The sequence below is a fragment of the Sphaerulina musiva genome (assembly GCF_000320565.1).
Source record: "Sphaerulina musiva SO2202 unplaced genomic scaffold SEPMUscaffold_8, whole genome shotgun sequence".
Classification (NCBI taxonomy): domain Eukaryota; kingdom Fungi; phylum Ascomycota; class Dothideomycetes; order Mycosphaerellales; family Mycosphaerellaceae; genus Sphaerulina; species Sphaerulina musiva.
In genome coordinates this window covers 565,997-589,479 of record NW_016017390.1, presented here as the reverse complement: position 1 = coordinate 589,479, position 23,483 = coordinate 565,997, and the positions used below count along the sequence as shown (strand labels likewise).

General features: G+C 52.9%; 7 protein-coding genes across 7 annotated transcripts; 4 read left to right on the top strand and 3 right to left on the bottom strand.

Moving 5' to 3' along the window:
* Positions 1 to 1,344: 1,344 nt before the first annotated feature.
* SEPMUDRAFT_150594 (MOZ_SAS-domain-containing protein) lies at positions 1,345 to 5,679 on the bottom strand. The gene is made up of 4 exons (XM_016906276.1): positions 4,778 to 5,679; positions 4,640 to 4,719; positions 4,450 to 4,497; positions 1,345 to 4,366 (listed from the first exon to the last, which is right to left on the bottom strand). The coding sequence occupies exons 1-4, from the start codon at positions 5,161 to 5,163 to the stop codon at positions 1,548 to 1,550; spliced, it is 3,333 nt and encodes a 1,110-aa protein (XP_016758629.1). The 5' UTR covers positions 5,164 to 5,679; the 3' UTR covers positions 1,345 to 1,547.
* Positions 5,680 to 5,822: 143 nt separating this feature from the next.
* SEPMUDRAFT_150593 (uncharacterized protein) lies at positions 5,823 to 6,798 on the top strand. The gene is made up of 4 exons (XM_016906275.1): positions 5,823 to 6,126; positions 6,184 to 6,280; positions 6,346 to 6,440; positions 6,497 to 6,798. The coding sequence occupies exons 1-4, from the start codon at positions 6,079 to 6,081 to the stop codon at positions 6,515 to 6,517; spliced, it is 261 nt and encodes an 86-aa protein (XP_016758628.1). The 5' UTR covers positions 5,823 to 6,078; the 3' UTR covers positions 6,518 to 6,798.
* A 1,216-nt stretch (positions 6,799 to 8,014) lies between these two features.
* Positions 8,015 to 11,722, top strand: SEPMUDRAFT_150592 (uncharacterized protein). Its single transcript, XM_016906274.1, has 2 exons — positions 8,015 to 11,147; positions 11,203 to 11,722. The coding sequence occupies exons 1-2, from the start codon at positions 8,451 to 8,453 to the stop codon at positions 11,473 to 11,475; spliced, it is 2,970 nt and encodes a 989-aa protein (XP_016758627.1). The 5' UTR covers positions 8,015 to 8,450; the 3' UTR covers positions 11,476 to 11,722.
* An 897-nt stretch (positions 11,723 to 12,619) lies between these two features.
* Positions 12,620 to 15,617, bottom strand: SEPMUDRAFT_119053 (uncharacterized protein; the record flags this gene model as incomplete). Its single annotated transcript, XM_016901476.1, has 2 exons — positions 12,620 to 14,321; positions 14,377 to 15,617. The coding sequence occupies 2 exons, from the start codon at positions 15,615 to 15,617 to the stop codon at positions 12,620 to 12,622; spliced, it is 2,943 nt and encodes a 980-aa protein (XP_016758626.1).
* A 975-nt stretch (positions 15,618 to 16,592) lies between these two features.
* Positions 16,593 to 17,239, bottom strand: SEPMUDRAFT_119052 (uncharacterized protein; the record flags this gene model as incomplete). The annotated part of the gene is made up of 2 exons (XM_016901475.1): positions 16,593 to 16,828; positions 17,098 to 17,239. 2 exons carry the CDS (start codon positions 17,237 to 17,239, stop codon positions 16,593 to 16,595), a joined length of 378 nt encoding a protein of 125 aa, XP_016758625.1.
* A 662-nt stretch (positions 17,240 to 17,901) lies between these two features.
* Positions 17,902 to 20,297, top strand: SEPMUDRAFT_157709 (uncharacterized protein; the record flags this gene model as incomplete). The annotated part of the gene is made up of 6 exons (XM_016907748.1): positions 17,902 to 18,009; positions 18,082 to 18,571; positions 18,619 to 18,781; positions 18,834 to 19,446; positions 19,511 to 19,739; positions 19,792 to 20,297. 6 exons carry the CDS (start codon positions 17,902 to 17,904, stop codon positions 20,295 to 20,297), a joined length of 2,109 nt encoding a protein of 702 aa, XP_016758624.1.
* An 896-nt stretch (positions 20,298 to 21,193) lies between these two features.
* Positions 21,194 to 23,277, top strand: SEPMUDRAFT_143173 (MFS general substrate transporter; the record flags this gene model as incomplete). Its single annotated transcript, XM_016903031.1, has 3 exons — positions 21,194 to 21,240; positions 21,669 to 22,259; positions 22,395 to 23,277. 3 exons carry the CDS (start codon positions 21,194 to 21,196, stop codon positions 23,275 to 23,277), a joined length of 1,521 nt encoding a protein of 506 aa, XP_016758623.1.
* Positions 23,278 to 23,483: the final 206 nt, after the last annotated feature.

Below are 23,483 nucleotides of genomic sequence, written 5' to 3'. Positions count from 1 at the left end.
TTTTACGCTTGTACTAGGAGGTAGCATTCATTCATCCTAAAAAAATGTCCAATATGAGGCAAACAGGCTGTGCTGTTTGTTAGGCTATGCTGTACTAGCTGCTTGGGCTGCTAGCAACCTATATATTAGAGTTTCTCTTTTCTCTTATTTAAACTTCTCCTGTAAGTGTGGTGGTATAGTATGGTCACTATAGTAGTGTACACTTGTACAGGTCAGGTAGGATTCTCGGGGTCCCCGATATGCACAGACAGACACACAGACTACAAGTCTACTACCTCCTAGTATAGTGCAGGGTTTGGGCAAAGTGTAATGATAGAGGGATTCTCTTTGGCGGCTTTTGGGTTTTTTGGTGGTGGAAAGTTTAATCTTGTCGTCGTCTGAGACTGAGTTCTGAGGGTTTTGGTTGTCGGAGGGAAGGCCGATGGGATTGAATTACTACCTGTACCTTACTGTATTTACATTGGAGGTGTTGTTGTTGAATCGATGAGGATTGGAGGAGGTTGAATAACTAGGAGAGAGAGGGGGAGAGGAGAGAAAGGAAGAAAAAAAAGAAGCGGGGATGTCATGTTCTCTACCCGATACATCGACTTGGAGTGAGGCGGTTTGACTGTTGTAGGCAGTGTTCGTTTGGTGTGTATGTTCTGTGTAACGATGTGAAGGTAGTGTGTAGTGTGTGCATATGTTACATGCACATCTCAAACCTCAGGCGTCAACAGGTACCGGCGAGATGGTTTTCCTCGCATCAAGCGTGTTTTACGCATCCATCATCGTCATCACATGTCTTTGTCTCGTCATTCTCCTTTTCGTAAAGAAGAAGAAGAAGAAGAAAATGACGATGGAAGCGAGAAATCGATAAAAAGGTCCTTCCCGCCCGCTGTACTAAGAGACTAAGAGTTAGCCGCAGAAAGTAGTGCAAGCCAAGTCTTAAGACTGCAAGTGAATTAGGCTCACGACGAATACGAGCCGCCCGCGCGCGCGGGCGGAGTCCCTGCCGATGCAGATGCGGGACAAGGATGTGATGATGAATATACAAGTTAATACAACCACCGAGGTAATAATAATCAATCCTCGATCTTGTAGACTACTTAGGGTTGTAGAGAAAGGGTACAGTAGATGATGATGATAAAGGAGGAGTGATTTCGCCCAGGCTGCTGGGTTGTAGACTTGTAATCCGAAACCGTCTTGTCTTACATATCTGTTGTTCTCGAACCCTCCTCGGTAGTAGATGTGTATACGCCTATCGTTTGAAAAGAATGCGAACATGCAGAAGTACCGAGCGCGTAACTACTACCCACTATTACCTCCCATTGAAAAAGTGATAGAAAGCTTAGCGCGCTGCCCTGTGGGATGGGTATATATACACTCTCTACTACTGCTACTGAGCTACTACTAATGCTACTGCTAATGCTACTACTCTGTTTTGTTCTGCTCTGCTCTGAACAGAAATGATGATGCAGCGCTGCCTGCTGCTGAATCTTAAAAAGAGGTAGAGAGAGGGAGAGGAGGGGAGGGAAAAAGAAAAAGAGAAGTCGCAGCAGTTGTGCTCATTACTCGTACTGAATCTCTTCTTCTTCCTCCTCTCCCGGAGCGTCGGCTTCATCGTCAATTTCTTCTCCAGGAGCATCAGCTTCGTCGTCCTCGATGTCGTCTCCAGCCGCTGCTTTACTAGCTGCCGTATCACACTCCTCCTCCTCCCCCTCATCCATCGCGCGATCCGCCTCTGCAACAGTCACCGTGTCACCTAGCTTGCTTCTGCCCCTTCTCAGACTGCTCGGACCAGCTGCACTAGCTTTGCCACCACCTCCTCCTCCTCCACTCGATGTGGTGCGACGATTCCTCGCTTGCGACGGACTTTCACCATTCCGGTGATCAGGTCGCTTCCGTCGAGCGGGAGTGCCATAAGCATTTCGATAGTTGGTTCGCCGTGCAGAAGGCCGGTTGGCACGTCTTTTGGCAGTTTGCGGCATGCCGGGAACCGGTGGGAATACTTCGAATCGGGAAGGTGGAATAGATCCTGCGGAAGTGGGTATTGAGCCGGCCGAGTCCTCGGAATTAGGTGTAGCTTCTCCGGAGCCCAGCTGTTGAGATTTCGTGCGGATGTGCATCGTCGTCGTATTTCCATTAGGCGTCTTGCGCGGAGAACGACGCGAAGGGGAGTCTTTGGATTTCTCCACAATGAAGGACGCTTGAGGTGTCAACGTCAGCGGCGGTGGTGTCTTTTTGCGAGATTTCGGAGAGGCATCAACGCCGTTCAGTGTAAGGGGTGGAAGCTCAGTTGTGGGCGTCGCCACGTCGATGGCCCTATCGGCAGTACCACCATCCTTGGCTTCGGCTTCCTTGTCGAGCTGAAGAGTTTGTTGAACGCCTTCTTCAGGCTGCGCGGGCAACTCGGATGTCTCGTCTGGCCGAGATGCGACTGTCTGGATTGGCTGATTCGTCTCTTCTCCCATAGCAAAGAGATTCGTCGGCCGGCCCATGATATATGGTGTCCAGCAGAGGTTCTTCGGAATAATTTTGATCGTGGCTTTCTTCTCGTGCTTATCGACGTATTCTCTCATGTAGTCATAATCGAGCCGCAGCGCATACGTGCCAGTGAGCGGATCTCGAACCAGAGCTCGCAGACCTTCGAGTGTAGAGACAATGTCGTCAGGAGTCATGCCAGTCTCTTTGGCGATTCGCACGATGGTGAGATGCTTGCTGGCATTAGCCTCGTCCTCATGATCGCGGTATCGAAGCAGGAGTTTGCAGAGGACGTTGCGCCAATAAGATCGGTAAGACACCAAACCCATGTCTGACAATGGCTTCTCCGGTGATCCCGTGCGGCCTTCCACTTGGGTCAGCAAGTATGAGAACTCGATGAGCACTCTGCCAAAGCCGCGACGCATGTGCACAGGCAGAACGAGGATACACGACACGTTGTTTCCAGGGTTCTGCAATGCGGGATCTTGCGCTGTGCCTTCGAGTCCCTGACTGGCTCCAGACGTAGTCTGCGCGTTCTCATCAAATGAAGTCCATGGTTCCATTGGGGGAGCAGCAGGGCCCATGCCGCGCTTTTCTTTGGAAAAGTAGCCAACAAAGTGGCATCCATGGGCGTCGTTTTCCGTCATGATGTAAAAGAGAAAGGGTTCGACGTCGTAGTACAAGGTCTTCGATCCCAGAAAAAGCTTGGCCAGCAAGCACAGGTTCTGGCAGTACAAAGGATTACGTCGGCCATCGACCTCGAAAAAGGATAGAGTGGTCTCTTGCTTGGTTTCTGGGTTGATAATGTTGTCGCGGTAAATCTCGTCGCCAGGAGGGTGACGCGCTGAGCACTTCAGCTTGTGCCTCCAGGCGACGTAGTCCGAGTTCATGTACTTGAGGCAGAATTCGCAGATATACAGATGCTCGTTCCTGCTGTACTCCTCCGGATACGGTGCAGCATGCCAGGTGTCGATTTCGTACCGCCCGAAATTGATACACCTGATTTTGCTAGCGGGTGCCGACTTCTTCGATCGTGCAGGCGTGTCACCATTCTGCCGTGCAATCTTCTGTTTCCACTCCTCATCAGCCTTCTCGCGAGCAGCCTGGAATGCCAATCGGTCTGCTTCTTCCGGATATGTTCTTTTCGTGTCCGCTTCGAGCTCGGTGAGGATACCACCGTATGGTTTGCCTTGATTCTCGTCCGTGTTCCGGTCGTGAAACGGGAAAAACGGATTCGTGTACATGGTAGTCTGCACGACTGGAATAGTGGCAGCAGCTCCAGGTCCTTCCTCCGGTTCAGCGGTGACGGTCCGCCGACTATTGCGGGCTCTGCGTGCTCGATCACGCTCGCGACGTTTCTGTTTCTTGATGACATCCTTTTCAATGGTTTCGAATTGCGCAACAGTGACCGGTATGGCAATGATGGCGCTCTTGGGATTGTCTGAACGGTGGATGATTCTGGCACCGAGACTGTCCTTCTTCTGTCGTTGTGGGCGGCTAGTACGTGCTTTCGGCGAACTTGACTGTTGTGGTTCATTCCCATCTTCTTCGATGCTCTCCGCAGGCTCGACAACGATCTCAGGCACGGACTCGGGCTGCTCTTCTTCAGGCGGCGTCGTCTTTCTCCGTTTCCGGTTGGCAGTGCGCGAGGTTTCATCGATGTCTTCGGAAGGAGTTTTGCGTTTCCTCAGCGATCGTGAGCCATCCATTTCGTCATCGGGGAGGATAAGAGTATTGAAAACAGAATGCGATCCAGGCTTAATACCGCCACGGGCCTGCGGTAATAAGTCCCGAGCCATCTTCGGCGCAGAAGACCGTCGACGGCTGGACAACATTTGGGGCACATCTTTGAAGTCTTCTTCGAGGCCATTAGCAACGCAGTCTTGACAACGCCAATGTGCCGCTTCTAAAATCCATGGTCAGTATCGCTCATGTGTTGAGGGGGTGATATGCTCGGTGGTGGAGCCAAAGACATATATTGATACACACCTTGATCGGCGACCAGTGAGCTTGCATCTCTGGCACATTGCCGGTGGGCTGCAGGAACGGGAGTCAGCGCGTGCTCGGACCCTTGAACAAATTGATATCATTTGTTGCTTTGCCGCGATTCTTCCACCTCGACAACTCGAACTCCGGAATTTTATAATAATTCTTCTCATTCGACAATCACTTCACTTACCGTTGTCACCGCACACAGCACAAGCCAGATACTCTTCAAAATCTTCGCTTGGATCATTTTCCTCGGTCTGCTTGCAGAAACTAATATCACTGTTAGCTTTTGTCGACACATCCCACGGTGTGCTTTCAGCAGACTTACACGCAACGATTGGCATCCACGTTCTGCAGCTTGCTGTCGTCGTCGTCGTCGTCATCTTCGGCATCTTCGACGGCCTGCCAGCTGCCTTCGGCAGGCGAGCTCGCACTATCCGACTCGTTGTCTGCGTTGCCTTCGTAGGCTTCTGACTCTTCGTCCTCCGGCGTGCGCCTGGATCTTGCTCGACTTGATCTTGTTTTCACAGCGCCAACGAACTCGCCTTCATCATCCTCATCTTCGATCTCGCCATCGGCATCTGCTTCAGAGCCCAGTTCTGGTTCTTCCACCTCCCCTTCGGCATCTGCCTCGTCATCCATCTCGATGTCCTCTTCTTCTTCTTCGTCCCCAATCTTTTCTCCCGGCGCACCGGCATTCTCATCCAGCTCCATCTGTTCAGAAGCGAGGTGAGCTATGTAATTCACGCCGCGGCCGCGCACCCTGCTCGGGGTGGGGTGCGCGTGGTTCAGAACGATGGTAGCCACCTTGCCTCGTCTGGCGGATCCTGGGCTATCCCATGTGACTGACCTCTCCGCCGTCTCCGCTCGTAATGTTGTTGTGTATGAAGCACGCCTGCTGCTGTCCTTCTCTGACGGTCGCTGCTCCGCGGTCTGGTAACCTGGTCGTCTCCGAGGCCAGGACGTGTCGGGGGACGTGTCGTCGCAGCTTTATAACGCGTCTTCTGCTTCGTAGATGGTCTGAAGCCTTGATCCAGTGACGGCGAGGTATTCTGAGCGCGTTGTCACTGTCGTCGTGGGAACTCCCTTCGCTGTGCACCTGACTAATGCGGGTCCGCGGACAACAAGCCGCCGTGAGTGCTGACTGCCGTGGTTTGAGTGGGCGTTTTGCGGTTCGATGGACACTGCAGCTCGATGCGACAAGGACGACTTCGTCGCGATGGAATCTGGCGCTGGTGGTGGGTGGAAATGCGGTTCTTGGATCTTTGGGGTCTCCACCGTCCGTCCCTACTACGGCTTGGAAGTCAAGCTGTCCGCGCGCGCGAAACTACTGACACTGGGTTGCTTCTCACTTCGCGACCTCACTGCCTCCCACCCTCTTTGATCACTGATATTCACTCGTGGCTGGTCGAAGTGGACTGCCCCTGCTCTGGGAACTGCTACTATCTACCCTATACCGTGTGCGCCGTCAGCAAAGGCGCCTTGTGGTGATTGTGCCTTCGCTGCCACAACATCTGGCCAGCCGAGCCTCTCCATTTCCAGACTTCAGCATCACCAACCTGGAACAGCACGACTCCCATTGCCCATTATCGACACCAACAGCGACCGCCGCGGCCACCAACAATCACCATGGGCGTACCGTTCGAGGCTCTTTTGCCCTACGCAATCTGCATTGGCGTGCGACCAACCACACCCGATCTCAGACCATGCGCGAGACACTGACAACGGCGACAGTTCTTCAGCTTGACAGGCGCGGGATTGAGCAAGATCAGACACATGCAGAACGGCGGAAAGAGAGCACGGCACTCGGTAGACCAGTGGGACACGCAGAGTATGTTGGAGACCCAAGGGCAACACAGTGAAAGACAGGACACCGTGCTGACCGAATGCCTATAGTGATGGACAGAGACAGGCGGCTCACTGGGTTTCTGCGAGGACAGACGGACAATGTGAAAGCTCCGAAGGGCTTTGAACTGAGTAATCCATGGAGGGTCCGTATTGATCTCATCCTGCGTATTCAAGGTGGCTCTGTACTAACATTGGACAGCTTGAGCCGGGCACTACATGAGCGGAGTTGTAAAGAACAGCAACGACAAGCAAGACGAGTACCCCAACCGCACCTGATTACCTTTCCTCTTTGTTCCACTTGCCTGCAGCTGCTACTCGAGCTACTTACTGCTACTCGAGGTCCTCACTGCTACTGTGCTCTCTTTGCTAGTGCCTTCGCCGTTAACTCGCTGCTCTCGCCAGAGCATATCTTACGAAGCGAAGCTGGAGATGTAGCTACGCTACATGATTGCGAGACTGATGTTTAGATGCCATAGCGCTCGTGGAATCACGCATGCCTTGACACCTAGCCTTCGAGACTAACTTGCATCTCTGACAAAAACGTGGCCATAACCAAACATGTCATGATTGTTCGTGTCATGCCAAGATTGACCTACAGCGGATCTCCCAGCCTCGATTGTCAAGTCTAGAGCATATTCAAATATCGGTTTGGCAAGACATCAAAGTCCGATTGTCCCCAGCTTCATGGGTCTGCGTACATCATGACAGCTAAGGGAGAGCCGGGGTCGCACGAAGCCTCAATCAAACACCCTCCAGCCTGCATTGCGAGCACATGAGGCGTGACACTCAGGATAGATAATACTACCTTGTGACATTTGCGGTCTGCTCGCACGCATTGGAATGACTGCTACATCTTGAAGCCTAGGGGGAGCAAGTCATACTGACGGAGTTCAAGACATACCTAGGTAGATACTCATCAACGACTGTGATGTTTCTGACGCATGCCATTATGTCGCCTGGAGAAGTCAACATGTGTACTCTCTACTGGGCTCGGAAAAAACGCAGAACACCTTTGGAGACTTGGCAGTACAGAGGCGCTCCGCTTTTTCTGGCATCCAGGGGAGTCTGTGGATAGCGGTCAACTTGTGGTATTCAGCAGCGATAAGCTACTTTGGTACAATGTTGGTGAATATGACCATATCATCCATTCCTCAAAAAGGTCGGAGGTACGCCCTCATGTACCTAATAACAAGCCTGCTGCCTTCTATCGATCAGTTGGAAAGTAATAGTCAACCTGGACTGGAGTCATGACCGACATACCTCAGACATGTGATCGACACAAGGGTCGCCCCATTCGATATAGACGCTCTTCTTTCTTACGTCGACTTTTCGCAACACTCCCTCGTCGTCAATGCCGGCGGTAAATTTGCGTTGTGTACTCAAGTGTGCAGTACCACGCGTACTTGAACATGCGCGCTGGCCAAAGAAAGACGGGTCAGGTAACCTCTCAGCTGGACGTGCGAAAGGGGGGCCTGCGAGTACGGAGCTGGACTAATTATATGGTGTGATGAACAAGCGGCGAAGATGCGTTACCAGCTAGGCACGACAGAGGCTTGGGTGGCCTATGAGAAGTGGCCCTCCGTCCAGTAGTGGCAACTTTAGTTCTCCTTACTACATACACTGCATACAGTACAATACGGACCGTTGGTGGCACTGGCATGCCGTTGTCAATTTCCATCTGTTTTCTTCCTGTGGTCGAACATCTTGTTGGAAGACTGCACAACGTGTGCCAGAGAGTGGAACATCGTTGTGTGGAAGTTATATGGAAGTCAGGTAGAAGAAGAATGAGGAATTTGTTCCATTGGCAATAAACGTTAACTTACTCGTACTCAGTTGTGGCATACCTCCTAGGCTCCGAGGACCCATAGGCGGCCAGGAGTTGGTGCCGAGACTTCAGGGCCCCCCGGAGCGTCTGACATTCCCCTCGGATACCACCTCAGTGATTCCACGCGCACATCCACATCTGATCTCATTCCACACTCTCACTTAGAGCACCCCGACCGGCTTTCGGGGACTGTCTGCAAAATACAATGGTCACGCGTTCTGAGTCTCAAGATCGGCTCTAGCAGTGCAAACAACCTAGTCTACGGACAGCGCGTGCCGCCGCCGCCGCCGCAGCAGCAGCAGCAGTAGCAGGAAGTGAATTGTACGCGATGCAGAGTACTACCGGTGGCGGCCATCAGCATGGGCAGCAGTCAGTGGGGGAGCTCGAGAGCTACGACGGCAGTGGATATGGCAGTCCTCTGTCGTCAGCACGGAGCTCATATGTGAACGGCAAGCCGCTGCCTACTATCCCAGCAGGAACCCACGTCCACGACCTGAGCCAGAGTACCAACGGTGGCTACGGCGACTTCGACTTCGACGCGAGCTTCCCGGATCCGCCGACTCTGCCAGTGTCGGCTGCAACCCACGCCAAGACGAATGGTATCACGCACAACGGCAGCCACTTTGACGAGATACGCTTCCGACTGGACGATCCACCCATGGGCCACCACATTCAGCTGAACACCAACGTGAATGGCGAGGATCACGATGTGGTGGGTCGCCATTTGCTGTACGAGACGGCACTGTTGGATACACAATCTTTTGAGATTTTGGGAATGGGCCAGATTGATGAGTTGAAGAAGGAGCACGCCCGATTGAACTCCCGTATCGAGGCGGCGGAGAGGAAGCTGGCCCTGGAAAACAAAATGAGAGATGCGGCGCAAAACATCAACAGGCTGTACTCATCAGGAAAGAGAGACGGGCGGCCTGATACGCCTCAGAGTCCAGACAAGGACAGGCATAGTTTGCTGGGAAGCCGAAAGAGGACGAGCGGTAGTCAGGGCGCACAAGGCTTGTCACAGGCCGAAGATGAGCTCACGCAGAGCTTGAAGAAAGTGGATGAGCTCAACGAGCAGATCAGGACTTTAATGGACAGGCGACTCGTAGTGGAGAGATCACTTCTCAGACACACTGCGGCGGTACTGGCTGAACAGGCGAACAAGCCTTCAGAAACCTGGCTTGCGAATGGACACCGAAACCTTGACGACGATGACGAAGTGCTCGGACACGCGCCTGATGGTATCGATGAGTTTGACGGCATAAGGGATATTCTGAAAGGGGCACCCGCCGTCTCGACTGGTAAGGCGGCAGTCCAGCAAATGCAAGACGAGCATGAAAGGCAACTTGCGAGCGTGCGAGAGCAAATGCAAATGCAGCACGAGCAGACCTTGAACAGCTTACGAGAGAAGGCGGAGCAACAGCGGCGCGAGCATGAACGTGAGATGGCGGACATGCACTCTCGGCTGGGACGTCTCAATACACAGCTGCGTGGTGTGATCACTGAAACAAGCCAAGTACGCGGACAGGAACCGGATGCAGAGCTAGATGAGACGCCATCGGAGACGGCGGAGGGCGCACTCGATCACACTTTGGCACTCCTGGAGGACAACATGCGAGCCATGCAGCAAGAGCGGGACAAGAACAGGACACACTATGCCCGCGTGCAAGACAGTGCCTCGGAAACGCGGAATGCTGTAGAGCAGCAGCTGGAGAGCCTCAACAGCCAGCTGCACCGCACTCTTCAGACATCTTCAGTTATGGAGGCGCTTCAGAGTCTCGAGGACCCACCTGAAGTAACCGGACACGGCTACAATTTCCAGCTGCAGTATCTTGAGGATAGCCTGTATACCTTGGAGAAGCTTCTACAAGAGCATAACGAGCAGCTGGAGATCGCGAAACATGCGTCATCTGGTACCAGGGAAGCAGAGTCCACTGCTGCCACGCACGCTCAAAGGGTTGCAGAGTACGAAACGGTCATGGCCGACTTGTGGGATATCGTGTGCGCTGAGCAAAAGCCGGCTGGTCTTACATCAGGTCTCAGCACAGATGCAACCCGCAACAGCGCAGTCAGCGGTGGAAGCTCGCCCATTAGAGAAGACTTTTCCCTGCAAGCATTCAGTGCTCGCGTCCAACATCTTTTTGACGTCGCGAGCGGTTCCAAAGAACAGCAGGACATCCTTCGCCGTCAAATTCAGCAGCAACGCGACCTCAACGGGAAATCTGACATGGCAAAGGATCGTGAGATTCAGGAGTTGCAGACTCGATATGAGGCTCTCAACAGCTCATACGACGCCACGCAGCAAGATCTTGCCAAGGCCGTCGAGAATCATATCTTTGCAGATCAGCAAGCACAGCAAGCTCGCCAGGAGCTGCAGGTAGTCATGTCTGAACTCGAACAATTGCACAGTGCTGTGAACGCTGCCGAAGCTCGAAGCAGGGCCGTCGATGAGCGACACGCTTTGATTCTATCAGAGCGAGATTCTCTTGGCGCTGAAAGGGACGAGCACAAACAACGATTGGAAGATGTTCAAAATGAGATGCAAGACATGGAATCTGAGCTTGTTAGACTCACGACTGAGCTCACAATGTCCAAAGCCGAGCTTGAAGGCGCCTATGGGACGCGTAAGGAGCGGCAGAAGGAAGCTGGAGCCAGCGAAGCCGAGCTCGACGCACTTGCAGCACTAAAGGACCAAGAGATGGCGCAAATGAGACGCGAACATGGCGAAAAGACCAAATTGCTAGAACAAGAATTGCAGGATATGATGAGCGAATTCCAGGAGATGACGCGCGAGTCACTCGAACTAGAGAAGGAACGTGGTCAGCTGGAGAACTTGATTGATTCTCTTCGCGAGCGCGCAGAACAGCTTGAAGCCCAGCTGAGCGATACACAGATGCAATGGATGGGCGTCAAGTCTCCAGGTGGTCCGAATGGCGTGGTCAAAGAGAGCACGAGCGTGATGGTGCTGAGACAGGAGTTCAAGAAGATGATGCGCGAGTCAAGGGCAGAAGGGTTGAGGCTGCTGCGGGTGAGTGGCGATGAAGCTCATCGTGTCTGATATGCCATGCTAACATCCATCACAGGCGGAACAGGAAGAACGTCGACGCCTCGAAACCGAGATTCGCAAAACTCGCCAGCTCAATTCGCCTCTCGGCCGTGGTCCTGGTACCAGATCCGGCAGTCTCGCTCACAATCGTCTGAACAGTCTAGCGTCTTCCCACGGAGGAACATCTCTCATGAACGGCACCACACCCGCCACGAGCCTCGGTAGCCCACCAAGCGGACATGGCTTGCCAGCTGGACTCTCAATGGGCAGTCCGCTCAGTACGCAACAGCGGGCCCAACAAGCTGCCTAACAGTGGCTGCTTCTTGCCATCCCTTATGCCAACGCGGTGATGATGAAGACCCATGTATACCATGTCAATCGCTAATATATAATTTTATTTTTTTGCATTATACGGATCTGGACCTTTTTTCTCCGGCACTTTTACGATCATCTCAAAAAAAGCAATGAATAGTGGACCTCCCGAATTAGAAGAGATATATGTATTTGGTAACCAGCTTGTAATATATTACCTACCTACCTACCTACCTACCTACCTACCTACCTACCTACCTACCTACCATACCTTACCTAAACTCATCACATTCGTTATCCAATGGCGGCGCTTCGCTACTTACAGACTGGCACACACACCTTTTGTTTTTGAGACGTACAATAGTGAAAGTGTACATACAGGCAGGTTGGGTTATGTTGTGCTCTGATATGTGAGTTTTACTTTGTCATTTGGGAGAGTTTCAGTAGTCCATTTGTACCTACCAGGTAGTTCAACATACCTTATACATAGACGAAGGAGAGAGGTAATGTTGCTTCGGACAGAGCCTTCTTTCAGTGCACGGTATGTGAACTCCTACCTACCTACCTACCTACCTACCTACATGTAGTTAGTTAGTTAGTCAGTTGGTTAGTCAGTGAGTCTGATACGAGCAAAGTACAAAGCAATCTGCTATATGAAAAACTCGCATTGATTATCAGGTGGCCTTTCGCATGGCTGTTACTGCTGCAGGGCTGCTGCTATTATTACAATTAAAACAGAACATCCATCGCGTTTTTTCTATTGCCACGAACTTCATTCTCCCCGTTTGCGTATCATGCGTACCTTACGCAAGGTACACAGTTCCCAGTTCCCATTTCCCATTTTCCATTTCCCAGTTCCCATTTCCCAGTTCCCGGTTCCCAGTTCCCAGTTCCCAGTTCATTCTACTCCCCTCAAGCATAGTCAATCAGCAGCTGCAAAAGAGCTAGCTCGGTTGTCAAATGCCTCAAAGTCCGGATTTTCTTTTTCTTTCTACCTGAGCAGTTTCTTCTTCTTTATCGTCGTCGTCTTTTCTCACAAATTGGAGTGGAGTTTGTATGTATGTCTGGACAAAGCAATGAAAAGGCTTCATTGCGTGTGGTGGTTCGTCAACTTGTGATGCTGACAACGTGTTTTTTCTTTTTCAAGTGTCAAGGCGGACTCCACCTTGCTGCTCCTCCTCCTCTTGGCGGTTCACCTTGGCTGGTCCGGTAAAGCTATAGTTGCTTGTGCTCCTCGGGAGTTGACCTCCGTCCGCACTGTTGTTAACCATATAGGAGGAGGTTTGATTTGGGGTCTGGACAGCTGAGCCCTTGCCGAAATTATGGAGGGAAGAGAGAAAATCATCGACGTTCTTGAGTCGCGAACCCCAGTGTGACTGTGCGTCACGATCGTACTGATCCCCACTGGGTCCTGAGTCTCCGTGCAAACCGGGTTCAAGATCAGAACCAGCGATGTGGTTGGGAGTGCCAACAGTTGACAAAAATCCGGGCGTTCGTGCGTCGTCGGCTGGCAATGACGACAGGTTTGGAGCACTCTCGGACGAGTTCGAGCTGCCGTCTTCATACTTGAAGCTATCGTATCGCTCTGGCGACAGAGACTCAGACGGGCTCGAGCTGACACCCAATTCCATTTCAACCACGCGAATTTCAGCTGTGTTCTGAGCCAAACGAGCCTCCATGAGACGGCGATCCAAACTGTGTGCATTTGGGTGTCGCAACTCATACTGTAGATTGTACCCGGCTGCCTGCAAAGAGTGGTAGCGTGCCATGAGCTGATGCGGCTTTGCATTGGCACCCATGGCGAAGTGCATCGCGGTGTTTCGTGCAGTGGGCGCGTTGGGGTGATGAGTAGACGTATCTTGTTCCTGGAGGTACCCAAACTCGCGGAATGGGAATGAACCATTGAGGTTTTGCTGTAGCTGCCGGTGTGTGCCGCCGCCAGTTCCGTGAGCTGAGTGCTGACGGTGCTCCGGCGCATCGCTCAGCGTGATCGGCAGGCTGTTCATCGAACCAGATGCCAACAGTACCCGAGCATCTTTGGACTGAACGGTGGGCTGCGTGCTGAGCGCACTCATCGATACAGAGTGCTGAAGTGCAGCAGGTGGACGACTGTGCGATTGGGTGAATTCATGCGGACTACCGAAAGCAGGAGACGGCAAGAAAGTGGTAACACCGCTGCGGATGCCAGCAGCATCGCTATGCTGAGCAAGGTGCACACTTTCGTGTCTGGCACAATTATCGGGAGGTGGCTGCACAACGGGCTGGGAGCTGCGGACCATGGCGTTGTTATGAGCACCACGTCCCGCCGACGAGAGGGAAGCATGTGCTCTGGCCATATTAGTCGTATTGGTCGAGATGATGTCGCTATTCTCATTCAGAGAGGCCATGTCGAAATCTCCAGGCTGGGCTGCACCAGTGACAGGGAATTTGAGGCGTCCTGGGTTGGCCACAGCGGGTGTAGCGTCGTTGTCCTGGGGCTCTGGGACTGCTTCGGTTCGGTTCAGCTGTTCGTTTTGTCCACGCCATGCGTTATTGTTCTTACCGCCTCTGGAGCCGCCGCGCCAGCCACCTCGTGGTCCACGAGCGCTGGAAGCGCCTCGAGGCTGGCCATACTCACTGCCATCGCGACGCTGAAAGTTTTCCAGGTAGTTTCTGGGATAGCCAAGAATGCTAGCAGTCGCTGGGGTCTGCACAAACCCCCTGACCACATCACGTCCAGTTTCCTCAGTGAACATCATGCCATTCCACATGTTGCTCACAGGATGATCATTTGACGGCTGGCGAATGCGATCGAAGGAATTGTACCACACGTCCTTGACGTAGATCCAGGTCACTGGAAAGGAACTGTATCATGTCAGCCACCATGAAGACGCAATAGGGGTGAAGTAATGTCACTTACCCTGTACAGGGCGGGCATGCGGGATTCAAGTGCCAGTCACTGAGGAAATGACTCGGGTCCCAAGGCCCAGACATTTCAGCCAGGCCAGAAAACTTCTTACCGCCGATAACAGAGAACATGAAGAGCACCTTTTGAGTTGGACTGCGGCTATTGTAAACCTCCTGGATGCGCTCACTGACTTTGTCCATGCAAGAGTATCTGGACGCTTTAACCGAGGCGATCAGATTTTCGAAGAATTCGGTCTTGATGTTGATAACAACGCTCTGCACTTGATCAGTAAATTGTAAAAGTGAAGATGCGTGGGGAATATTTACGCCAGTGACCATCTTGTAGTGTTGTGGATTAAGCCCAGCCAGTAAGTTCAAAGCACCGTCAAAAGCCTGCTCCCACTGCGCGCTGGGATCTTTCAGTGCGCGACGCAACGAATGGTCATGATGGTGCTCCATCCACACATCGTGCGTTGATGTCTTCGATACCGCATCTCTGTCACCATGCTCAAGAAAGAACGACGTCGGTGTGGCGCTCGAAGACGAGAGCTGACCTGCGTGACAAACAGGGATGTCGACCGCAGGCGATATGCAAATGGCAGGAGTTGGTGCCGACGAGCCAGTCAATGGTGGACTGTCGGCGAAACCGCTTGGGTGAACATAATATGCCCCGTCAATTGGATGCTGGGCATCGGCGAACTGGTGCTGCGGTAGCGGATCTGTCTTGACCACCAAAGCCCGTGAGTTGCCCGAGTTGTGGTTCCCTAGATTGTGCGCGGCACCGTCTAGATTGGATGGGTTGTGGTACTCTTTGGTCTGCGTGAAGCGGATATTCGAAGTGGGCGCTTTGAAGTCAAGACGATGCTTGGTGTTGCCTTCGAAGACAGCTCCGTCTTCAGCCGTCACTCCCAGTCCCGGAAATGGACGCAAGTTGTTGTGAGTCCCGGAGAAGGGCGTGCTGCCAGCGCCGACCGGAGAAGCTAGACTCGCCCAAGTGGGCTTTGGCGGCAGTCCGGCGCTTTTGCTATCCCAGGCCGTGCTTGGAGACCAGATGGTGGGAGGGAAAAGAGGTTGCGCAGTACGCAGTGCTGTGTCATCGCTCATCTTCGCGTGGAGTTTGAGTATCGGCTTGCGCTGTGCGCCGCTACTCATCGAGCCAGCCGCTGTCTTGCTGTTCTCGCGGCGGTGGGTGGTCGTGACACCGCTGCTCTCTGCGTCGAGAGACGGCGGCGACGAGTTGGCGCCGCTCGCCATGGTGAATTCTGCGCTGTCGATGAGTTCAGTATGTTGCCCTGTAAGTGTCTGAAGACGAGTGCTGTGCTGTGCGAGGGGACGCGATTTTGTGCAGTGGCTGATCAGAACAAGAAATCGAGATCTCAAAATCCGAATTTTCTCTAAAGTGCGAAACAGTCATACAGCCAGTACTTGTTGCGATGGTGACGAAAGCAGGCGTTAAAAGTTTGAGGCCCAAGCTCAATCCACGCGTTCTGCTTCAGCTTCACTTGTCCGTCCTTGCGACAAGTAAAGTAAAACCAGTCTTCATGCGCCCTCTCAACAATCACTGACAGACATGGAAGCAGCGCGTTGACCCTTGAAGTTTCCACGTCGCTTGAGATGCCGCGCGAATCTTCTCAACAGTGGTATCGTCGTAGGGCTGGAAATCCGACGACGCCATGGAATTGCCAATAGCAATCAATGCAGTCGCCATCTCTCGCGTCACGTCGCCACAGTCGATCAGGTCTGAGTTGAAAGCTCGTCGCGCGCCCAACACCGAATCCGCAGCTACGATAAGCCGTACGATGAGACATGCTGAGAACGTCTTTTCTGCTTGAGGCTCGGGCGCCACGCATGGTAGCTCCCCAAGATAAGCACGCGGGGCACCGCACAGCGTAATACCTACACAGCCTTGGGGTGTTCAAACGAACACTCTGACGGACATGTCCTTCAGGTGCAAGGCTACGTCCCAGAGACTCTGCGCGGCGTACCAGTCCTAGCGTGCGTTATACCTGGGCTCTCCTCGACGGACATTGCGCTGGAAGATTCCTGGTGCCGACTGTAACTCGAATTTATAGGGACGTCTGCAGACACTTCGGTTTTGGAAGACAGGCCTGAGCGGTATGATATGTCCCGTATGTACACTCGTGTTTGATCTGATACACCCAGGCGTGACAGCGCCTAGCCATCTGGCTTACTCCACAAGTGCCTCACAGCTAGTTTGTTTCTCTGGCTCTAGCGGTCCCAAATGCTCCCATCATGTGTCAGAGGCGTCCCTCTGTCGTTTTCAGACACTCTGGGTAACAGTCTCTGCTCTTTCACGACGTCCTTCAAATGATCTTTGACTTTTGAAGAGCCTGCACGTTCGAGGCAGCGGCCGCGTCGCCGACAGAAACGTGGCTCGCCTTCTGTGGAGACGGATGGCAAAAACTCCGTGCAGTGCTCTCCTTGAAGATCGATACAATCGGTTTCTAAGAGAGAGCGAGAGATGGAGCGAGAGATCCATAAGGTAATACCTATGAAGGATGTCGTCGAGCGGAAGCAGCCGATTGTCGCAACGTCAGCCTTGTCAGGTGAAAAAGGCACAGGCCATCCGGTCCCCTGATCGCCCAGGCCAGGCTAGGCGCTACCTCGGTCCTCCTACCTCCTAGGAGGCTTGCAGACGTCGGCACGTCTCTTGTGGTCGTCGTCCATGCAATGGCATTACTGCCATTACTTCAGACCCTCCTATCTCCATTACCATGGGTACTGCTGAAGTGAGAGTCCAGGCTGTTGTCGATAGGGAATGTTCCATCTGCCTGACAGTCTTTGGCTTCGCGACTGGCCGTATACTGGAACGCAGCTGTCGGACGGACCATGGTCGCAAGAGAATGCGGTGGCATCATGCATGCTGAAGGGGATGGGAGGAGATGTGAGCAGTGCCTTGACACGAGGTATACGGATGGAATGAGATGAAGAAGACGAAAGAGCATGGAACGCAGACACACACAAGCGGCTGGCACTCCATGTGCTTCAAGAGTGAGAACAGAGGATGATGGCCCAGAGTGAGACGTGGTCCAGGAGAGGGTGCCTCCTAAAGAACGGTCGTGTCTCTGGGTTGAGAATGCTATACTAGGTACCTGACCTAGGATACCAGGTAAGATACCAGGTAAGGTACTGTAAGGTCAGGTACCTGAGTATCACATTGGTTTGTGCAGAATGCAGGCACCCTACCTACCTTACCTTACCTTACCTTAGGTACATTGCCTGTCCTTAATGCTACCTATGGGAACTTCACCCGGGACTCTCGTCTTCTGCACCTGCCTCGAGTGCTTCTCATGCTATCTTCCGGCCGTGCTTTCCTAGAATTCGATTCTTGGAAACACGACGGCCTTGCTGCTGGGGAAGTCGCACCCCATACGCGCCTCCCTCCTCCGCATCATCTTCCATTCTCACTGACATTCTCACTGACATTCTCATCCCACTGAATTCTGCCTCCAATTTTCGACTGCCTACTAGTACCTCCACTCAGCCGACAACATCACCACCGAGGCACACACGCAAGATGGCGACGATGCAGCTACAGAAAACCCGCATGGCGCAGACGAAGACCAAAACCGCCATGACACAGAAGCAGAGCCTCGAAGTCGTTCAGACCTTACTCCACGGTGGCGTGAGTTGCGCTGGCCCGATGCAGACGGCTTGTTTCCTCCAGTCCTCAGAGTGCTGACATTCACCGCAATAGCTGAGCAGTCTGGCCTATCTGCGGAGCTGGTTCGCCGAAAAGGCGTTCAAGCAACAGATCTACTCGGCCGGGTCCGGTGGTGACCGCATTCCATCCTACCAAGCCTATGTCAGCGGCAACCTGCCCAAGATCTCGGGTCGCGAAGATGTAATGCATACAATCATGAAAGTGCTCTGTCGGAAGCGAAGCAAGCGGGTCGATGTGTTCCTCGACTGGCTAGAAAAGGGTGTCTTCGTCGCCTTGAAGGAGGGCACACTGAAGGCTCTCCAGGTCTACGTCCACACGGATCCTGATGATAGAGAAAAGGTCGTGGAGACCTATACATTCACCATTAAATACCACCCGGACGGGCGGGGAGGTCGTTTGTATGCAGGCATCGAAATTGACAGCCCAGGGAAAGCCAGTGCCACTGTAGAAGCCACCAATCGCTCTTTGCAGGTCCTGTTGCGCCAGATCATTGAAATCTGTAATGAACTTCCGGAACTGCCTGGTAAGTACAAGGCACGTTCTCATCGACTTCTCTGATGATTCTTGCAGAGAAACGCTTTGTCTCGATGGCGCTTTTTCATCTTGAGAACATCAAGGATTTCAAGGCACCAGGCTTCGAGCCCAGCACCGCAAGGAATCTTCTCTTCGCTCGAACGGAAGGGTGGGAAAAGCAAACTCGCTTTCTGGACGACCTTGAATCTGCCTTCCATAGGTACATATCAAGATGGACCTGAGGACTGTATTGGTTGCTGATCTCCTCGCAGCACATCACTCAAAGTCTCGCACTTGAATCAGCCAGCACTTCGTGCAATCTCATCTGTTGCAGAGCCTTCTCGCATTCCCTCGATCCTGGAGTACAGCTCGAACGGTACTAGGGAGGCTGAGATCCCAGACATGCGAGATGTGCTCCCTGATGATATTTCCACCGTCTTCCCAGTGGGCGACACCGAGGTGGACCCGACAACGCCTGCGCCCACATCAGCACTGGCTATCCAGCAGGTTGAGCATGAGACACCGCCAGCAGGTGATCCTACTCCTGTGCAAGCAAATTTTCCAGCGGGCCCAACATTGACAGCAAACATCGATACTCAGTCCAGTGACGTTCCCAACATGAAGAAGGCGTTGCAGGGCATGATGAGGCCCGAGTACTTAAGCCAAGGAGACACTCAGACCCAAGCGATGCAACCTGCTCCTGTGGTGGAGCCCTCCGCGTCTGCACAGCTGACACTTTTGCCCGACATAGCCCGGCAGCTTCGACTGAACAAGGTGAAGCTCGAAAGAACAGCTCTGAATTTGGCAGGTGTCACGCGAAGAAATTCGAAAGATAGTGATATTTTACTATGTCAATGCGGTGACCGAGAGGAAGAAGGTGATATGGTGAGTTGCGCAACATACATGTCTGTCGGCCATTTCTGAAAATACCGCTAATATATCGCTCAAGATCAATTGCTCCTTTTGTGGAACTTGGCAACATCTCCACTGCTACGGCTTCACGGGTTCTGCAGATCCTCGAATGCCAGAAGATCACGCCTGCTACCAATGCCTTCTAAGTGGCCACGAAGAGCAGCTCCAATCTAAAATGAAGGATCTGGCCCAGAAGCGCCGAGCGATGAGTTTCGCGCTTCAACATGTCCTCAGATTGACCAATGAAGAGCTTGCCAAATCCATGGGTTAGTAGCAGCATCATATCCGCATAGAACTTGGACACTGACTGGAGTGCAGACATTTCCATCAGCACGGCCAAGACTATCCTCAATTATTTCGTAGCCGAAGGCTTTGTGACGACCCCGAGCGGCACGCATAGGAATAGCTTCCCGGTGCCGAACAAGCCGTACTTTGTGCCCGTGCAAGAAGGTCCAACGTACGACAAACTGCAGCAAGAGCTGTTCGACCCTCTCAGGCACATCAACAGCTTCTACGCCAACGTTCCGACGACCCTGTCGACCACTGTAGCGAGGCAACTGCGCTCTTTACGGGCCATGAGCATGCCACCAGCAGCAACGCCCGCTTCGCCATCGCGGAAGAGAGCTATTGCAACCCCAGTACCTGCTCTGAGTGCCCACCCGCACTTAGCTAAGCGGCCGACAGATGATGTTCCTCAGTCGGACGACATATTTTCTACGCCAGCCAAGCGCCAGGCAAGGGCCACCCCGATTTATCGACGTTTCCGCAGCGTACAAACCACAGCCATCTTGAACGCGGACGGCCTCTCCAGTCCGTCTCTATAGACGGTGTCTCGGCTTCACGATGCTCCGCGTAAGAATACGTGGTCACGGATCAACTCAAAGATGATGCAAATCTTCGCTTGAAAGTATGCACTCCACAATATGAATAATCGACTCTTCGTAGGAGGTAGAGTCACAGTTGTACCAGAAGGTGCCAGCTTCTGCTTATGAGAGCTGTCCGTGCCGACGACTTCCGCTCCAACTTCCACAGGCCAGAAGTTATAACTCAGGGACCTCACATCCGTGCAACCTGATATGTGCTATGCAACGGTGTAACCAGCAGCAGAGCCAATGCACGGCTACATAATTCTTTGTGCGCCAGATATGCACCAGATATGCGCCGCAAGCAATGCTTGTGCAGGCGGCCTCCTCCATGAAAAAGATATCGGACTGTGCACGCACGAACCACGAAATGCATATGATCATGGCGCCAAGTCACATTCGGGACAGGTACCTTTCCTATAAGCTTTCCGGCACAAGCGCATACGACCAATACCACAAGCTTTCAATAAAATGTATCACTTCCATAACCACAGGAAATGCCGTCCCATAGCCACTTCTATCGATTCTCAGCAGCTCAAGTTTGGTCGAGTAGTCACATCCTCTCGCACCTGGTGGACCTGAAAGTTACACTTTTCCCCAAGTCTCGTCTGTCCGTGTGACCACCCGTCCGATTCCTGAATATATATGTATATGTGCCATCTGGCTACACACAAAGTCAGTACTTGCTCCAGTTTTGATAAGGAAGAATCATTTCTCTCAACAAGGCTTTGCGCTCGAATTACTGTAGCCCCCAATATTCAACGACCCACTGGTACCGGCCATCCGCGATAGCACAGGATCAGTCGACATACCTCAACAACAAAGAAGAACAACATTCAGAGAGATTCTTCTTCGAGATGAGCACTATCTCTAGTGAGAAGGTCGTAGGACCGGGAGCCGATGAGTGAGTTCTACATTTCGTTGCTACCTTATATTCGCATTGCTCCTTCCAGGACATCGACTGCCGCACTACATGTAATCTCCGGTGGTTGATAATATGACTTTCGGTGCTGCTCGACACTGGTGGTCAGTGGGGACTGGAGTGGTTGCCACTTACAGTAGTAACTCGATCACCGTTGAACAATCACCACCTCTCACCTGACCTGATCGACAGCACTCGACTAACACTTTCTTTCACAGCTCTGCGCATCCTGCGATCGAGTCTCTCGTCGCGAGAGACTTTGCTCCCAACACCACCCCCGCCGTCACCGCCACCAACACCACCGATGGCGACGACAAGATCAAGACTGATGTCTCCGCGCTCGTAGACCCCGACTCTCCAGGTGACGACACCAACAACAACGAAGCACCCATCATCCTGAACGAGTTCAGCGGCTACAAATTTACAGCACGAGCCTGGCCCTCATGGAAAAAATGGACAGTGCTCACAGGAATGTTGCTTGTGCAAATTTCCCAGAATTACAACGCGTCTGTCTTCATGAGCGCGGCTCCGCAGCTGACGGAAAAATTCAACATTACTGCTGCCACGGCTCGATTGGCTCAGATGATTTTCTTGGTCATGTATGCTTTTGGCTGTGAGCTCTGGGCGCCATTCTCCGAGGAATTTGGGAGGAAATGGGTGATTCAGACGTCTATGCTTTTGGTCAATGGCTTCATGATTATTGTGGCGTTGGCTCCGAGTTGGCCTGCTGTCTTTGTGGCTCGCGCACTCGGTGGTCTTTCTTCCGCTGGAGGCTCCGTCACGCTTGGCATGGTGGCGGACATGTACTTCCCAGCAGACCAGTTCCAGGCCGTGGCTTTCACTTGCTTCGGTTCGGTTGTCGGTTCTGTCATTCCACCGATTGTGGGCGGTACTGTGGTCGAAAAGTATAGTGGCCTCACTTGCATCTGGATTGCTGTCGCCATCGGCTTCTTCACTCAGACCGTCCATCTCTTTCTGCCGGAGACCCGTCTTGAACTTCTGTAAGTACCTGCCGGAACAGTGTCCATGTCTCGAGGAGCTTGAGCCCATCACGGCGACAAGCTCCGAGATTGAACTCCCCATCAGAACGTGTTCCAATCTTGGAAGGATACTTGCTGACCTGTCTGTCACCTTAGGCTTGATGCTGGAGCGAAAAAGCTTCGCAGCCAAGACCCAGAGAACAAGGTTCAAGGCCCACAGGAAGCCAGAGGCACATTCTGGCAACGCCTCGACTACGTACACATTGCGAAACTCATGTGGCGTCCATACTGGCTTCTCCTGACGGAACCCATCGTCCTGGCCCTGTCGTTGCTCTCCGGATTTAGTGACTCGCTCATCTTCTCCGGTCTCGATGCCTTCGGAATCATTCTCCAGAAGTGGAACTTCACTGCTCCCCAGGTCGGCTACGCTTTCATTGGATTGTTGATCGGATATTTGATCTCATACGCCATTGGAGCAGGCCACTTCCGTCTCAACCCAGGAAGGAAGGAGAAGAACAACAGCGTGCCCGAGCAACGCATGTGGCTGCTGCTCGTCACCGTCCTCGGACTGCCCATCGGTCTTCTCGGCTGGGCTTTCTGCTCCCTCGGACCCGCATACCACATTCCCTGGATCGCGGCTTTGCTCTCCGTCACCCTGATCGGTGTTGCCAACTATGCCATCTACCTCCACACGATCGACTATCTCGTTGCCGCCTATGGACCCTTTGCTGCATCTGCCACTGGCGGCAACGGATTTTGCCGTGACTTCCTCGCTGGACTTGCAGCTCTGTACACCGTCCCCATGTACGAGAATATCGCCCCGGGAAGTGATTGGCAGACGGTCTGGCCCACGTTCATGCTGGCTGCCATTGGCGCCGTGCTCGTCGTGTGCTTCTACCTCGTCTTTATGTTTGGCGCCAAACTCCGTGCTAGGTCCAAGTATGCCTCGAATTTGGAACGAATCCGCGAGCAGGAAACTGCCGACGCTCAAGGTGCTGTGGTCGAGCAAGCCAGTCGTGGCCTTTCCAAGGTCGCGTAGACGTCTACCCCCCACTAGAGGACGTTGAAGACTACAACGCATGACAAGAAGTGCAGTGGCACTATCTGTGGGGAAATACATCCTGTGGAAGACATGGGATTGACCAGTGAGATCCTATGGGGGACACATTCGAGGGCTGCGTAGAGGTCCGCGCCCCCCAGGACTTGAAGACTAGAACGCACGACAGACGTGCAGTGGCACTACCT

Coding starts and splice junctions, on each gene's coding strand:
- SEPMUDRAFT_150594 (XM_016906276.1), bottom strand. CDS start 5,163: ATGGAGCTGGATGAGAATGCCGGTGCGCCGGGAGAAAAGATTGGGGAC. Junction 4,498..4,639: donor TGCTGTGTGCGGTGACAACG/GTAAGTGAAGTG, acceptor CCGTTCCTGCAG/CCCACCGGCAATGTGCCAGA. Junction 4,367..4,449: donor CTCACTGGTCGCCGATCAAG/GTGTGTATCAAT, acceptor CATGGATTTTAG/AAGCGGCACATTGGCGTTGT.
- SEPMUDRAFT_150593 (XM_016906275.1), top strand. CDS start 6,079: ATGGGCGTACCGTTCGAGGCTCTTTTGCCCTACGCAATCTGCATTGGC. Junction 6,127..6,183: donor CCTACGCAATCTGCATTGGC/GTGCGACCAACC, acceptor CAACGGCGACAG/TTCTTCAGCTTGACAGGCGC. Junction 6,441..6,496: donor AACTGAGTAATCCATGGAGG/GTCCGTATTGAT, acceptor AACATTGGACAG/CTTGAGCCGGGCACTACATG.
- SEPMUDRAFT_150592 (XM_016906274.1), top strand. CDS start 8,451: ATGCAGAGTACTACCGGTGGCGGCCATCAGCATGGGCAGCAGTCAGTG. Junction 11,148..11,202: donor AAGGGTTGAGGCTGCTGCGG/GTGAGTGGCGAT, acceptor CATCCATCACAG/GCGGAACAGGAAGAACGTCG.